General features: G+C 50.1%; 3 protein-coding genes across 3 annotated transcripts; 1 reads left to right on the forward strand and 2 right to left on the reverse strand.

Moving 5' to 3' along the window:
- Window positions 1-385: 385 nt before the first annotated feature.
- On the forward strand, window positions 386-6,602 carry set2 (SET and WW domain protein). The gene is made up of 5 exons (XM_748939.2): window positions 386-1,249; window positions 1,309-3,286; window positions 3,582-5,197; window positions 5,260-5,340; window positions 5,418-6,602. The coding sequence occupies exons 2-5, from the start codon at window positions 2,782-2,784 to the stop codon at window positions 6,114-6,116; spliced, it is 2,901 nt and encodes a 966-aa protein (XP_754032.1). The 5' UTR covers window positions 386-1,249; window positions 1,309-2,781; the 3' UTR covers window positions 6,117-6,602.
- Window positions 6,603-6,760: 158 nt separating this feature from the next.
- AFUA_5G06010 (translation initiation factor 6) lies at window positions 6,761-7,882 on the reverse strand (the record flags this gene model as incomplete). The annotated part of the gene is made up of 5 exons (XM_748938.1): window positions 6,761-7,121; window positions 7,226-7,414; window positions 7,526-7,612; window positions 7,684-7,755; window positions 7,848-7,882. The coding sequence occupies 5 exons, from the start codon at window positions 7,880-7,882 to the stop codon at window positions 6,761-6,763; spliced, it is 744 nt and encodes a 247-aa protein (XP_754031.1).
- A 412-nt stretch (window positions 7,883-8,294) lies between these two features.
- Window positions 8,295-11,946, reverse strand: AFUA_5G06020 (uncharacterized protein; the record flags this gene model as incomplete). Its single annotated transcript, XM_748937.2, has 3 exons — window positions 8,295-9,696; window positions 9,759-11,797; window positions 11,853-11,946. 3 exons carry the CDS (start codon window positions 11,944-11,946, stop codon window positions 8,953-8,955), a joined length of 2,877 nt encoding a protein of 958 aa, XP_754030.1. The 3' UTR covers window positions 8,295-8,952.
- Between the last annotated feature and the right edge of the window lie 291 nt (window positions 11,947-12,237).

A 12,237-nucleotide genomic window follows, 5' to 3' on the forward strand; every position in this document is an offset into this window, starting at 1 on the left:
CCTGTACGGATTAGGTAATACGCAACCTCAAGAAGAGCCCAATAATACATATGCTCAGGTTTCTTCAGTGGTACTACCAAAGGTTTGAATCCAATGAGATTTACCGCTAGCCTGCTTAAACAACTCCTTAGTACTCCAATTTTCTCGTTACCTCTCTCAATAATCAACATTGCAAAGAAGTATCTCCGCATATGCGTCGCATCTACACGAGCTTCATAGGTAGTATTAGATGAAAGTTATTCTAGAATTTGCAAATATAATATCATGAGGTTGTTTAATCGGGCTAGCGGTAAATACGCTGGATTCAAACTTTTTGTCGTGCCACTGTACTCCGTAAGTACGCATCTACATCAGGAACCTACCTTACCTTCGGCGCTTAGCTAAGGTATAACTTAGAGTAAGTTGAGTAACATATTTTCTTTACCTACCTTCCTTGCATGTCGGGTACTCCCTCAGGGTCCCTAGGGTAGGTATTCATACAAAACTAGGTACCAAAGCATCCATCCTTATACATTGATCTTTCAGATTCTCACTATTGAAAGTTGACATTGCCACTCTACTACGTTGGTAGGATATACAGATTAGCTTGCGTATTCATCTCATGACCAGACAAACCAGGATGATGCGCCTATGGCTCATTTCCCCAAAATAAATTCATGTTGACAACTAGATAGGTACCGTACTGTACGGCTAGCGAGTTGTCCATTTGCTCTCTTTTCTCGGTAAACGCAAGTAACATTATTACAGCTCGTTGATGGTGGCCGGGTATTCTTCCTTGCGGAACATCAAGTCTAATTAATACCAGGTAGTCGCACCCCGTAGTAGTGACCATTATTCCTCTATCACAAATCACTACTTCATCATTCCATCTTTTTCCTTGTCCATCTAGAATTCGACCACTTTCTCATCTATTTTGTTATCGGGGAGCTTCTAACGTTCTATGCATAAGAATTTAAAATCAGGATCTGAAGCCAGGAAATGACTGGCTCTTCAACTCTGAAAGCTCTCATGTCCAACTGGCATGTTTCAAGACAACCCCAGCTCATGTGTAGCCACACACACACACCAGCTTCTTCTGTATCCAACTGAAACACCATGCTCTCCTCGCTCATGCATAGTTCATGAATTTTTATTTCTTAGTTTTATTTATCTATTTCTTTTTGGATACATATTCTATGGCTGAATCGCTCTCCTGGTTTAAGATGGAGCACTACTTTGGCTCTGTGACGGTTTGACCTCCGCTGCAAGTGTTCGTGCCCACTTAGTCCGCTCCAGATAGCCCATGCATAACTGGAAGTACGACAACAGTGTCCAATCACTACCCGCCTCAAATCGCACCACTTTGAATGAATCGCTTAAAATAAAAACAATTCAGGAACACGGGTCACAGCTATCCTGTCAGAGTTCGTTGAATTTTTGACGCCCACAATTTGTTCGTTTCCCATCACACTTGATACTAACCCAGCCGAGCAAGGTCTGCAGAAGCAGAGGGTCCAAAGATGGGAGGGGATTTTCGATTGAGGAACCAGGGTGTACAATCCCCACTATGAACATCCAGCAGCGTTGCTCTGCAGTCTCTGCGATCCTACACGTTAGCCGAACAATGAGAGATGATAGGATTGCATCCTAGAAAATGTCTGGCAAAGTTCTCTCCCCCATTACTCCAGCGCTGCAGCGTGATAGTCGTTGCTTCATGTCCCATTTCACATCCATCCGGTTCGATCGTTCCATCTGTTGCTTCGGGGACATTCCTCACGTTGATCCCACCATGGTAACCTCAATGACAGCAGCGAATACGAGAAAGGATTGGGTCTATGTCAGTGAGAGCTGGCACACATCGCAGTGTCACTTACGCAGGTTATTGTGTGCCGATCGACCGGTTGGCGTCGGACTTTTTAATCCATTGAAGAAGTCACTTTGCCAGGTATTTGAGAGGCGCGGAGCGCTCAGAGACCAGGAAAATAAGCCTTAAGAGGATGAGGATTAGGAATGATCAAAAAAACGACAGGAACACAATACATTGAGCGTGATTGGGAATTGATAGCTGATGCCTATAATGGGATCGCGACGCACTGATTCCGATGCATCCATCAGCGCAAACAACATCCCATCCCACCCTTTGTACCTGAATGGAGAGGAATTCTACCCTGTTTAGCCATCTGTTCCCATCTGCCAGTGAAGGGCTGATTCACTGATGAAGTGATGTGATCAATATTGATCTATCCCTTCGCTTCCACTTCGCGTTGGATCGGGCGGTGAGAACATCAACTGGTTCCAAGTTCCAACCTCTTTGCTGCATGCTTTTTATCCTGCCTTCGCTTCTACGGCTTCGAGACAGCACTCATTATTCAAATTTGTCAGGACAATAGAAACATATCAAGGTGAAGAATGGAACTTCTCTCTCATCTTCGACCCCAGTAGCTGCCCCAGTCGACCTTGAATAAAAGACCAGACCATATATGACAATAGAGTAATCCCTTGATTCTCTTCCTTTCTCCGTCACGTTTTATTTTTTCCCTTTCTGATTTTTGCCATTTTTCCTCCTGTTCTTGGCAACCGCGGAAAACATGGATAGCTTTTGATTGATTGCTCTATTTGACTCGACGTGAGATTATTTTCCTCAAGACTATCTTCGCTTTTTGCCTTCATCCTCTCCTTCCCCCATTTTCCGGTTTTCAACCCAACAACACCTCAACGCACATTTCGTCTAACAATATTATCGGAAACACCCGTGTTCCGCTCGCTGGGTCCTAAAGATCGTGCTCTTCGGTCCGTGTCGTCATGTCCTCTCATGACAACGCGGACTCACCCTCATCTTCTGTAGCTAATGCGGTGACCGCGATGAAGATTGAGCAGCATGACGGCGCCGCAGACATGCTCCTCTCCAACGGTGGAGACGCCGTTTTGAAACGTGATTCCAACGGGTTATCAGAGCACGCTGTCACCGCCAAAGATTACCCTGGGATGAATGATCTGGCATCATCCACTGTCAAATCGCGGACTTCATCTCTAACTCCAATCAAAACCGAAAATGGAGATTCCACAGCCAAGGAAGAAAAAGTCGGGGGCGATATCACTGTCAAGATGGAACCCGGTCAGCCTCCTAAGTTATCGCGCAGCTCTTCGCAGAAGGTTGTTGCGCAACCCCCTCAGCTATTTTTGCATTTGCCGGACAGCACGGCGGAGGCACAATCAACCTTTGAAGTGATGGAAACTTGTACCTATGCCAATAAATACATGGGTTATACTGAGCATGCCATGGAATGCGATTGTGCTGAGGAATGGGGTAAGTTATGCTTTTTTCCTTTCTCTGTACCCTCTTCTTCAGTCTCTTATGGTTATTACTGTTCACTGCGATTTTTCACTTGTCGGGTGGTCCCCCTCCTTTTTTTCTCCGACGCGCGTTCCTGGGTCCCTTTCCAAAGGAATAGGGGGAAAGAAAACTAAAAACATGAAAATGAGAAAGAGACCAAAAGCCGGGCCAACAAAATGAAAAAGCCGTCTTCTCTGCATAATTTCCTTAACCCTCATATTCCGTTCATACCTTTGTTCGCCACAATCTCATTAACTTATTTGAGCAGAGCCGTCGTTGTCCAGGAATCTGGCATGTGGGGAAGATTCTGATTGCATCAATCGCGCTACCAAAATCGAGTGCGTGGGAGATTGCAGCTGCGGTGCCGAATGCCAGAATCAACGATTCCAGCGCAAAGAGTATGCAAATGTTGCGGTTATCAAGACGGAAAAGAAAGGCTTCGGCCTTCGTGCCGAGACTGATTTGCGACCGCACCAATTCATCTTCGAATATGTCGGCGAAGTCATCAACGAGGCTCAATTCCGGCGACGCATGAGACAGTATGATGAAGAAGGGATCAAACACTTCTATTTCATGTCCCTTAGTAGAGGAGAATTTGTCGATGCGACGAAGAAGGGCAATCTGGGTCGTTTCTGCAACCACTCGTGTAATCCCAACTGTTACGTCGATAAATGGGTTGTGGGTGAGAAATTGCGTATGGGAATATTTGCCGAAAGAGCTATCCAGGCCGGCGAAGAACTCGTTTTCAATTATAACGTCGATCGTTATGGCGCGGATCCTCAACCATGCTACTGTGGCGAACCGAATTGCACCGGCTTTATTGGAGGAAAGACTCAGACCGATCGTGCTACCAAGCTTTCTAATGCCACCATTGAAGCTTTGGGTATCGAAGATGCTGATAGCTGGGACACTGTTGTTGCGAAGCGGCCGCGAAAAAAGAAGATGGGCGAGGATGATGAGGAGTATGTTGATAGCGTACAGCCTAAGTCCCTAGATGAGAACGGCGTCACCAAGGTCATGGCGGCCCTCATGCAATGCAAAGAAAAATGGATTGCTGTCAAATTGCTGAGGCGGATCGAGCGCTGCGACGATGACCGAGTCCGCCATCGTGTGGTGAAGATGCATGGCTACCAGATATTGAATTCCCAGCTCACCTTATGGAAGGATGACTTCAACGTTGTGTTGCAGATCCTCAATATTTTGGACGGGTTTCCCCGTCTTACACGGAACAAGATTATTGATTCAAAGATCGAATCCACCGTCCAGCCGCTGACAACTTGTGGAGATGAGCGAGTCGAGAAGAAGGCCGCCGCACTTTTGCAGCACTGGGCGACTCTGGAGGTTGGATATCGTATCCCTCGCATGAAGCGAGATCCAAATGCGGTTGCTTCGGTCAGCCAGTTCGGGCGGAGAGAGCATACTACTGATGAGCAGAAACGCTCTCAATCTCGTTCACGATCAAGATCCCCGTCGTTGGATGCTCCTCGAGGGCCAGCGAATCCAGGTCGGAAGAGCAATGGCCCCAGGAATTCCCAGCATCACGGTGCCCGTCAGTTCCGCCGCCAGTTCAATCCTCTGCCCCCGGGATGGTTTGCAGCCGAATCACACGGCAGGACTTATTATTACTGCGCCCGTGGGGATGTCACCTGGACTCGGCCGATTCATGCCGCACCTGAGGCCGAAGTCCCAGGCCAACAGGCGAAGAATAAAGCCCTACAAGGTATTATCGATAATATCTTGAATGCTAAGGAGAACACGCCGAAGGAGAAGACCGTCACACCTGGCACGCCGCAAGCTTCTAGAGAAACGGCAAGTCTCAATGAAGGGCAGGAGAGGTGGAGAAGTTACAGTGAAGAGAAACAGAAGAAGCTGTATGAGAACACGGTAAGCTCACTCCCAAGAGCAGCTGTTGTTGTCCTTGAGTACAGGTAGCCTAACTGATGCAGCTTTTCCCTCATATCAAATATGTGGTGGACAAATTCAAACACAAGCTTCCGAAAGAGGACCTGAAGCGCTATGCTAAAGATGTGAGTCTGCTCATTGAGCCGTTCATTATGCCAGATCTAGGACATGTGCTTATTTGCGCTTCTTTGCCTTCCATTAGGTCGCCAAGAAGCTCGTCAACTCCGACTTCAAAAACAATCGCGTGGAAGATCCAACGAAGATCAGCGAAAAGCAACAAAAGAAAGTCAAGGCCTTCTGCAAGGAATTCTTTGACAAGGCTGTTGCGAAGCACCGTGCTTACGAGCAGAGGAAGGCCGAGAAGCAGGCAAAGGGAGGCAACTCGAAAGCAGACGATATGATCAGTGGACACAACACCGTCGAAGATGACGTGAAGTTGTCTGACGGCGAAGCAGAAAAGGTTGAAGAGAATGATAACTCCATGAGCAGCGATCCGCAAGGCATCCTCAAGCGCAAGAGGGAAGACGAAATGGATATCGGTGAAGGGGCTGCTGAAGAAGCGATGAAGAGACAGAAGTCATCAACGCCCATACCTCCTCCCCCACCGCCACCGCCTCCTCTGGGTGATGAAGAGCAACCCACACCAAATGGCACTGGCGAAGATGACTTCCTGGCTGAGAATGGTGTTTCAATGCTGCATAGCCCGGGGTCTGCGCCGACTCCCCCTCCCCCGCCACCCTTATCAACGGAGCACAGTGACAACGATGAAATGGGCCAATCCCCCAGTATGAGCAATCATCTGTTAGAACAAAAATCTTTCCCTGCGCCTCTGGGAGAGGAGTACGAAGCCGACTCAGGAAAGCTTTCGTCAAACCGAATTGGTATTGAGGGTCAAGTATAACCGGGTGCCGTCGGCATCCTTTCAGGGTCTCCTTTCTTGTCTCAACCCAGGATCCCAGGATTTGCCCGGATGGGTGTTGCACGGCGTTCAGTCTCTTTTTTTTTCTTTTTGCTCTTCGATATCAAGCGTACCATTTGAAAGGTCCGTCACATTTCCCATTTTCACTGCTGGATTCCTATCTTTTTTCACAATACCCCCCTTTGTCCATATTTTTCAGAGATTCATGTTCATCTGCATATTGCGCGACGGAGCAGGAAACAGGAACGAGGAAGTGATCTAGAATTGTACAACTAGCTTGAATATTTCTTTTCTATTTCATTCTTGCTTCCATGCAAGTCACTACTATCATTACTTTTACTGTCCTTGTTTCCCTGTTTTGACCCGTCTATTAAAGGCTTAAACAGACCTCGATGGTTATGAAACGTAATAAACGGATATGATGCAAAATCAATAAATCGTCCTCCATTGTCCTGGAGGCTGATCTATATTCTGTAGATATCGGAATCTGAACTTCAACCGATCTAAAAGACCCGTTTCAGGGGATTTACACCATAACCATAATCACGTGAGGACGGTACATGAGGAGCCGGGAATAAAAGGTAAAGAGGGGACAAAAGAATAAGTAGGGATCCAATTGGCTGTGTTTAGTAGAAACTTTCCACGATACTCTCCTTGTTGGCATTGCCCACGCCCAGACCACGAGGACCCATCTCGCCCAGCCGGAAGACAGACTCGACCACACTCAACTCGGTTGCGGTGGTGTCGAGACCGGTGACGGCCAGCCAGTCGTTGACGACCATGCCGGCACCAACGACGGGGCTGCCACGGTTGACACTGCCCGCGACGAGGGGCACCTGGAGTAGGGAGGAGAGCTCATCCTGGTCCCGGATGGAGGTTTTGGGATGGACGATACCGCCCTGGTTGGAGAGGGCCATATACGAGCCCGTCAGCACGTTGTCGGCGATGGTTTGCCGGAAGACTTCGACGCCGAGGACGTCAGCTATTCTGTTTTTGGATAGTGTTAGCGTCGCGTGCCAGTTTATTCCCGCTGTTTTCTCTCTTTCTATTCCCCCGCGAGTAAGGACGGAAGAGGGCCTCAAAAAACGTACATTTCCTCTGTTTCCCGCTCAAGATCCGGATGCACTAGTGCTACATGGTCATTGCAGCAGATGACATTTCCCAGCGCCGAGAGCCGCTCCTCTATCCGTTGGATCTTCACATCGTCTGGCAGCGTATTCCGCAGATGTTGCAGTTCCTGGTCCGTTGTCGTTGTGGGGACGAGAAGGCCTTTACGGTTACTGTTTGAATCATCAGGACTGTCAGCTTCCAAGGCTCTCTTCTCTCTCTGCTCGCCGCTCGCTGCTGGGTTTCATTGCGTTTGGAGTCGCTAAATGAAGAGAAAGACATACCCTGCTGTTAGACGGCCGACAATCCGGGTGCCGGCAATAGTAGCATGACAGATGGGAATGACATCCTGGAGTTCCGCCTCAAATACACTGGTAATGTTGAATTTATCTGTCAGAAGATCCCGCTTACAAGGCGAATAACGGGAGCATGAGTAGTGCACCTGTAGAAGTTCTCTGAAGCGCCGATGGCGACAATCGCATATGAGTTTGTCAGGCGGGCAAAAACGCCGACTCTGCAGGCGCGAAAATGCAAGTTAGCCCTCTCCCACGGTCCCAGAAAAAGAAACAAAATCGACACTGGAGAGAAATGGCCGCGCCTACTCACTCGTTGGAGTTTTCAAACTGCGCACGGACTGCCATCGTGCGAAAATTCCGTAGCTTTCTAGAAACCCGGTTTCAATAATGACTGAGAGTAGGCAATCTGGATACCCAGGCGAACAATGGAAATATAAGAACGTTCGTGTGAGACTGCAAGCGAAAGCTTTGCGAAGCCGGTCGACGTCGATAGTTGAGGGGAAAGTTCGGCTGAGGGACCGGTGTGGGAAGAAGGACGAGAAGGATAAACCCCCGGATTTCTTCGCTGAGCGAGAGTAATTTGAAGTTTAGAATATAGTTTCTGGGATGTTTCGCAACGAAGAAGTCAATATTGCCGCTCACGAGGGAAGTATTTGAAGCCCAAGAAAAGATTATCAAAAAGGCCCGTCCAATCGCCCCGCTCTGTGTAGACTAGACCCAATTGGGGCGGAGGAGGAGTCACCAAAAATCGAGTCATCAAGACTCATTCTTCTTCAGCCCCATAGAGAGATCCTCCCTGGCTACAGTCAGCCCTCAACTCAGTCAGTCATTGTGCGTTCCAACTGGCTCATCATTACTATCCCTGGCGCACACGCGGTCCAGCACAGACAGCGCGCTACGACCCACGCGCGCTCTTCGCCGAGTCCTCTCCTTTTTTCCTGCACACCAGTCCAGTTGCCTACCAAATAGTACGAGAACAGTTTTAAGGATCTATCTATCAAGTATAGTACATCTTTTATTCCAGAGAACCCCCATATGAGTACAGAGAACAAGATCAGCCAGCGTCTCAGATTGATCGTAGCACACACGCTCTCTCATTCCAATGGGCCCGCCATGGATGACACCCTCTGGTCGGAGATTAAAAAACGTATCAAACACAGAATATGCTAGCCACAATAATCTATCTCTCACATGACTCGAAGGATATATGCAACAATGACTTTCAATGAGGACAACCCGATCCAAGCCAACGTCTGTACCCCAAAAATCCATGAACGAGTAGAAGTGAAACGCAGCCACAGAGAAGGGAAGCATGCAAGTAAATAAAAGAGGGACAAGTGGCCGAGACACCACCTAATCCTGTGGGAAACGAAACTCACTGCTACTCCTTCCCTCCTTTTCTCCAGCATTGCCGTTTAGAAGGGTGGTCGGGGCCCCTGTGGAGGCGGGCCCGTAGGGCCCGGCGGAGGCGGGTGTGTGTAGTACAGGGGCGGAGGAGGAGGTCCGGATAGGAAGCCAGGCAGGGGAGGACGTTGAAAGTTGGAACCAGGAGGAGGGGGCAGTTGGGGAGGGCCGTTTCGGGCCGCAAAAGGGTCCGGTAGTTGCCCAGCGGGCAGCAACCTACGCGGCTGCTGCCGCTGCGGATTTGGAGGCGGTAGCACAAAGGCTCGCGGATCAGTGGGAGCCTGGATTGCAGGAAGCTGAGGATGTTGTGGAGGTTGCGGGAGGATAGCTCGGTGTGCTGGGGTTCGCGGCGTTATGGCCGCTCTGGGCAAGGGCAAGGGTGAAGCGGTTGCAGCGTCGGCCAGGGCATATAAAGCCTCAGCCCGCGACTCAGGTACCGGTGCGAATACCTTGTTACTCTCTGCCGTAGCGTCGCCTCGCGTTTGAACCACTCCCGTTGCTTCAATGATCATGTTAAGAACATCATGTGCTGAGAGACCTTTGAACGGCACCGCTTCTTCCATGTCGTTCATCTGCGGCTCAATGTCGCCTCCCAGCTTGGCTCGCTGAACAAAATCCTCCCAGCCATTCAGGGCACGCTCGTATAGAGCAGCACCAGCAGGGTTGCGCACAAAGGATGAATAGTATCCCCGCTTCATATCTCTGGCCGGCGGACGAATACGTCCACGGTCAGCCTCGGTTTCGGATTCATCCGTCTGCACGACAACGAGTTAATCTAATCTCTTTCACAAGTCCGATATGGTTCGAAATGACTAACCTCAGTGTGTTCATCATCCTCAGCAGCACGACGGCCCTCGACAAATGCCATGTACGCCCCCTGACTTGCAAGAAGATGTTCGTGTTGGATTTCACGCGCTTTCCTCTGTAGGATATGGCGCTTAGCATCCGGATCCCCTGAGGACTGCGAACAAAAAGGACTTACCCGAAATTGTATCTCTAGATTCTCCTTCTCAAGAGCAAGAACCCGGTCCGCATTTGCTACCTTATATTCGTATTCTCGGCGCAATATCTCCCTGTGCCTCTCTAATCTCTCCTGTAGTTGCCGTGTGACCTCGTCAAACTCCGGCACTTTCTTATGGGCGTTCTTATCCCGCGCAAGTTTGCGCTGAGAATGCTCGGCTAACACAGACAAAGCCAGTCGCTGGGCGGCCGCTACCTTCTTGAACGCCTTGTCAAGTTCCCTTTGGCGGTCCCGCATCTTCTGTGTGGCTGGAGTCGGAGAAGGGGAACGCAGAGGCTCGGGTTCTGGCCCGGAATCCTGGTCATTATCGCCATCCGCTTTGCGCCCTCGTTTTCTAGTTTTACCCTTCCCCTTTCCTTTGCCTGGCCCTTTGGATTTTCCTTTCCCTTTCTGCACGCCCCCGCCGCGCGTGGAGGCTCCCATGCCACCGCCTCCACGCCCACGGCCACGACCTCGGCCTCGTCCACTGCTGACCGTAAATTCGACGCCATTTTCGGAAACTTGTTCTTCAACTTCTTCTGTGATTTGACGAGACTCATCACCCGCCGCCGATCCTCTAGCAGCAGTGGTATCATTGTCCGCAGCATCAGCAATTTCAAGACTCTTATCGCTTGCATTGGCAGCGGATAACGCGGAGATTTCAGCAACCTGAACATTAGGAACATCGGCGTCGGCAGCAACAGAAGTAGCCCTGGCTTTGAGAGCACCGTTTTCGGAGGCTTCGACCTCGCCCTCGGCAGAAATAGCGTCTACGCCACCAGGAGACTGAGACTGCAGTGCTGCTTTGTCATCAACGTTGATCACGGTGCCTTCCTGTAACTGCTGGTCCAACGCGCGGTCCAGCTCCGGGTTCTCCACTTTCGGCTTCTTGCGTGGGGAACCAGAAGAGGGGGTGGGCTCCCCAGCGCGGCCGTCATCAGGCTCTGGAGACTTCCGTTTTAGTGAATTTGGTGGGACAGTCTCGGGTTCGTGCTTTTCCTCGCTTTCCATGTCCAAGGGTCCGTTCATTTTATTCTCGACGTTATCAGGACCGTTGTCCTTCGATAGTTTTTCATCAACCAGATCAGACATTTGGTCTCTTGTGGATAGCTGCGAAGCAACTGTATCCAGAGGGCTGATGTTCTCTTCATTTCGTCCCACATTCTTTTTCGAGGGAGAGGATGTGACTCTTGTTGAGTCGCCGGTTTTCTGGTTCAGACTGCTGGCCATCTGTCTGCTCCGTGTCCGTGTCCGGCCACCAGGAGCCATGCCGGCGGATGGGCTGCCATCAGGTTGTTTGGACTCAGCCTGAGAGTTCGAGAAAGTCTTCTCGGTGGAACTAACGGGTTGGATATTGCCCCTAAGTCTTGCAGACTGCCTCGTCGTCCTCGGCGTCTCTTCAACAGTAGGAGTTCGTTTGACGCGCTTGTGCCGGGGGGTCTCTGGAATATTCGTCGATGCTACGCTGTCTGTCGCAGCTGGAGCTGGAGCAGGGGGGCCCGCGGGCGCAGAGGGCACAGTGGAACCAGCTGCGGCCGCAGCAGCAGCGCGTGCTCGAGAGGTGCGAGTCTCACGGAGAGGGTTGGCCGTGCTGGTAGCAGTATCGGCCACGGGCGCATTGTTTGCTTGAGCTTCGCGGACACTGTTGGCCTGAGCCTGACGGGCACTATTGGCTCTAGCAGTGCGGGTGCTCAGCGTTATAATGCGTGACGGACGGCCATTATTGAGATTGTTGGGAGTGGTATTGTTAGTAGATGATGGGGTGCTCGGAATGTTCATATTATGAGCACGAGCGTCTCGGCTAGCCCGAGCGCTCCTGGTGATACGAATGTTGGAGTTATCCTCCATGGGAGGGTCTATAGAGAAAATCAGAAAGGTGGCACTGTGAGGTTTGTACAGCCAAGCCCTTACCAGCCGAGGGGGTCATGCTCCCTGTGGATGTAGCGCCAGCGCCAGCAGGCGTCGCTCCCTGAGAAGCCTCGACCTTACGCTTGGCACCCGCCATCTCTGTCTGCTAGATATTGATCAGTAACCGACATTATTCAAGTTAATGTGAATCGGAGCAAACAGAGAGAAGATGCGGGTATAAGCCGGCTGCTGGGTGTGGGAAACAAGGGGGAAAGCTCAAAAGCATGGTCTGAAGTGAATCCGATAGAAGAAAAAAGGGTATCAAGACCACTAAGCTGCCAACGAAGCAAGATGTTTTTCAGAGCAGGGATTCGGAAAAACAATGAATAAAATGAGTACATGTGAAGACCAATGCGAAAGAGAAACAAAATATCATCGGGAGATCCAA

The sequence above is a fragment of the Aspergillus fumigatus genome, chromosome 5, assembly GCF_000002655.1.
Source record: "Aspergillus fumigatus Af293 chromosome 5, whole genome shotgun sequence".
Taxonomy (NCBI): domain Eukaryota; kingdom Fungi; phylum Ascomycota; class Eurotiomycetes; order Eurotiales; family Aspergillaceae; genus Aspergillus; species Aspergillus fumigatus.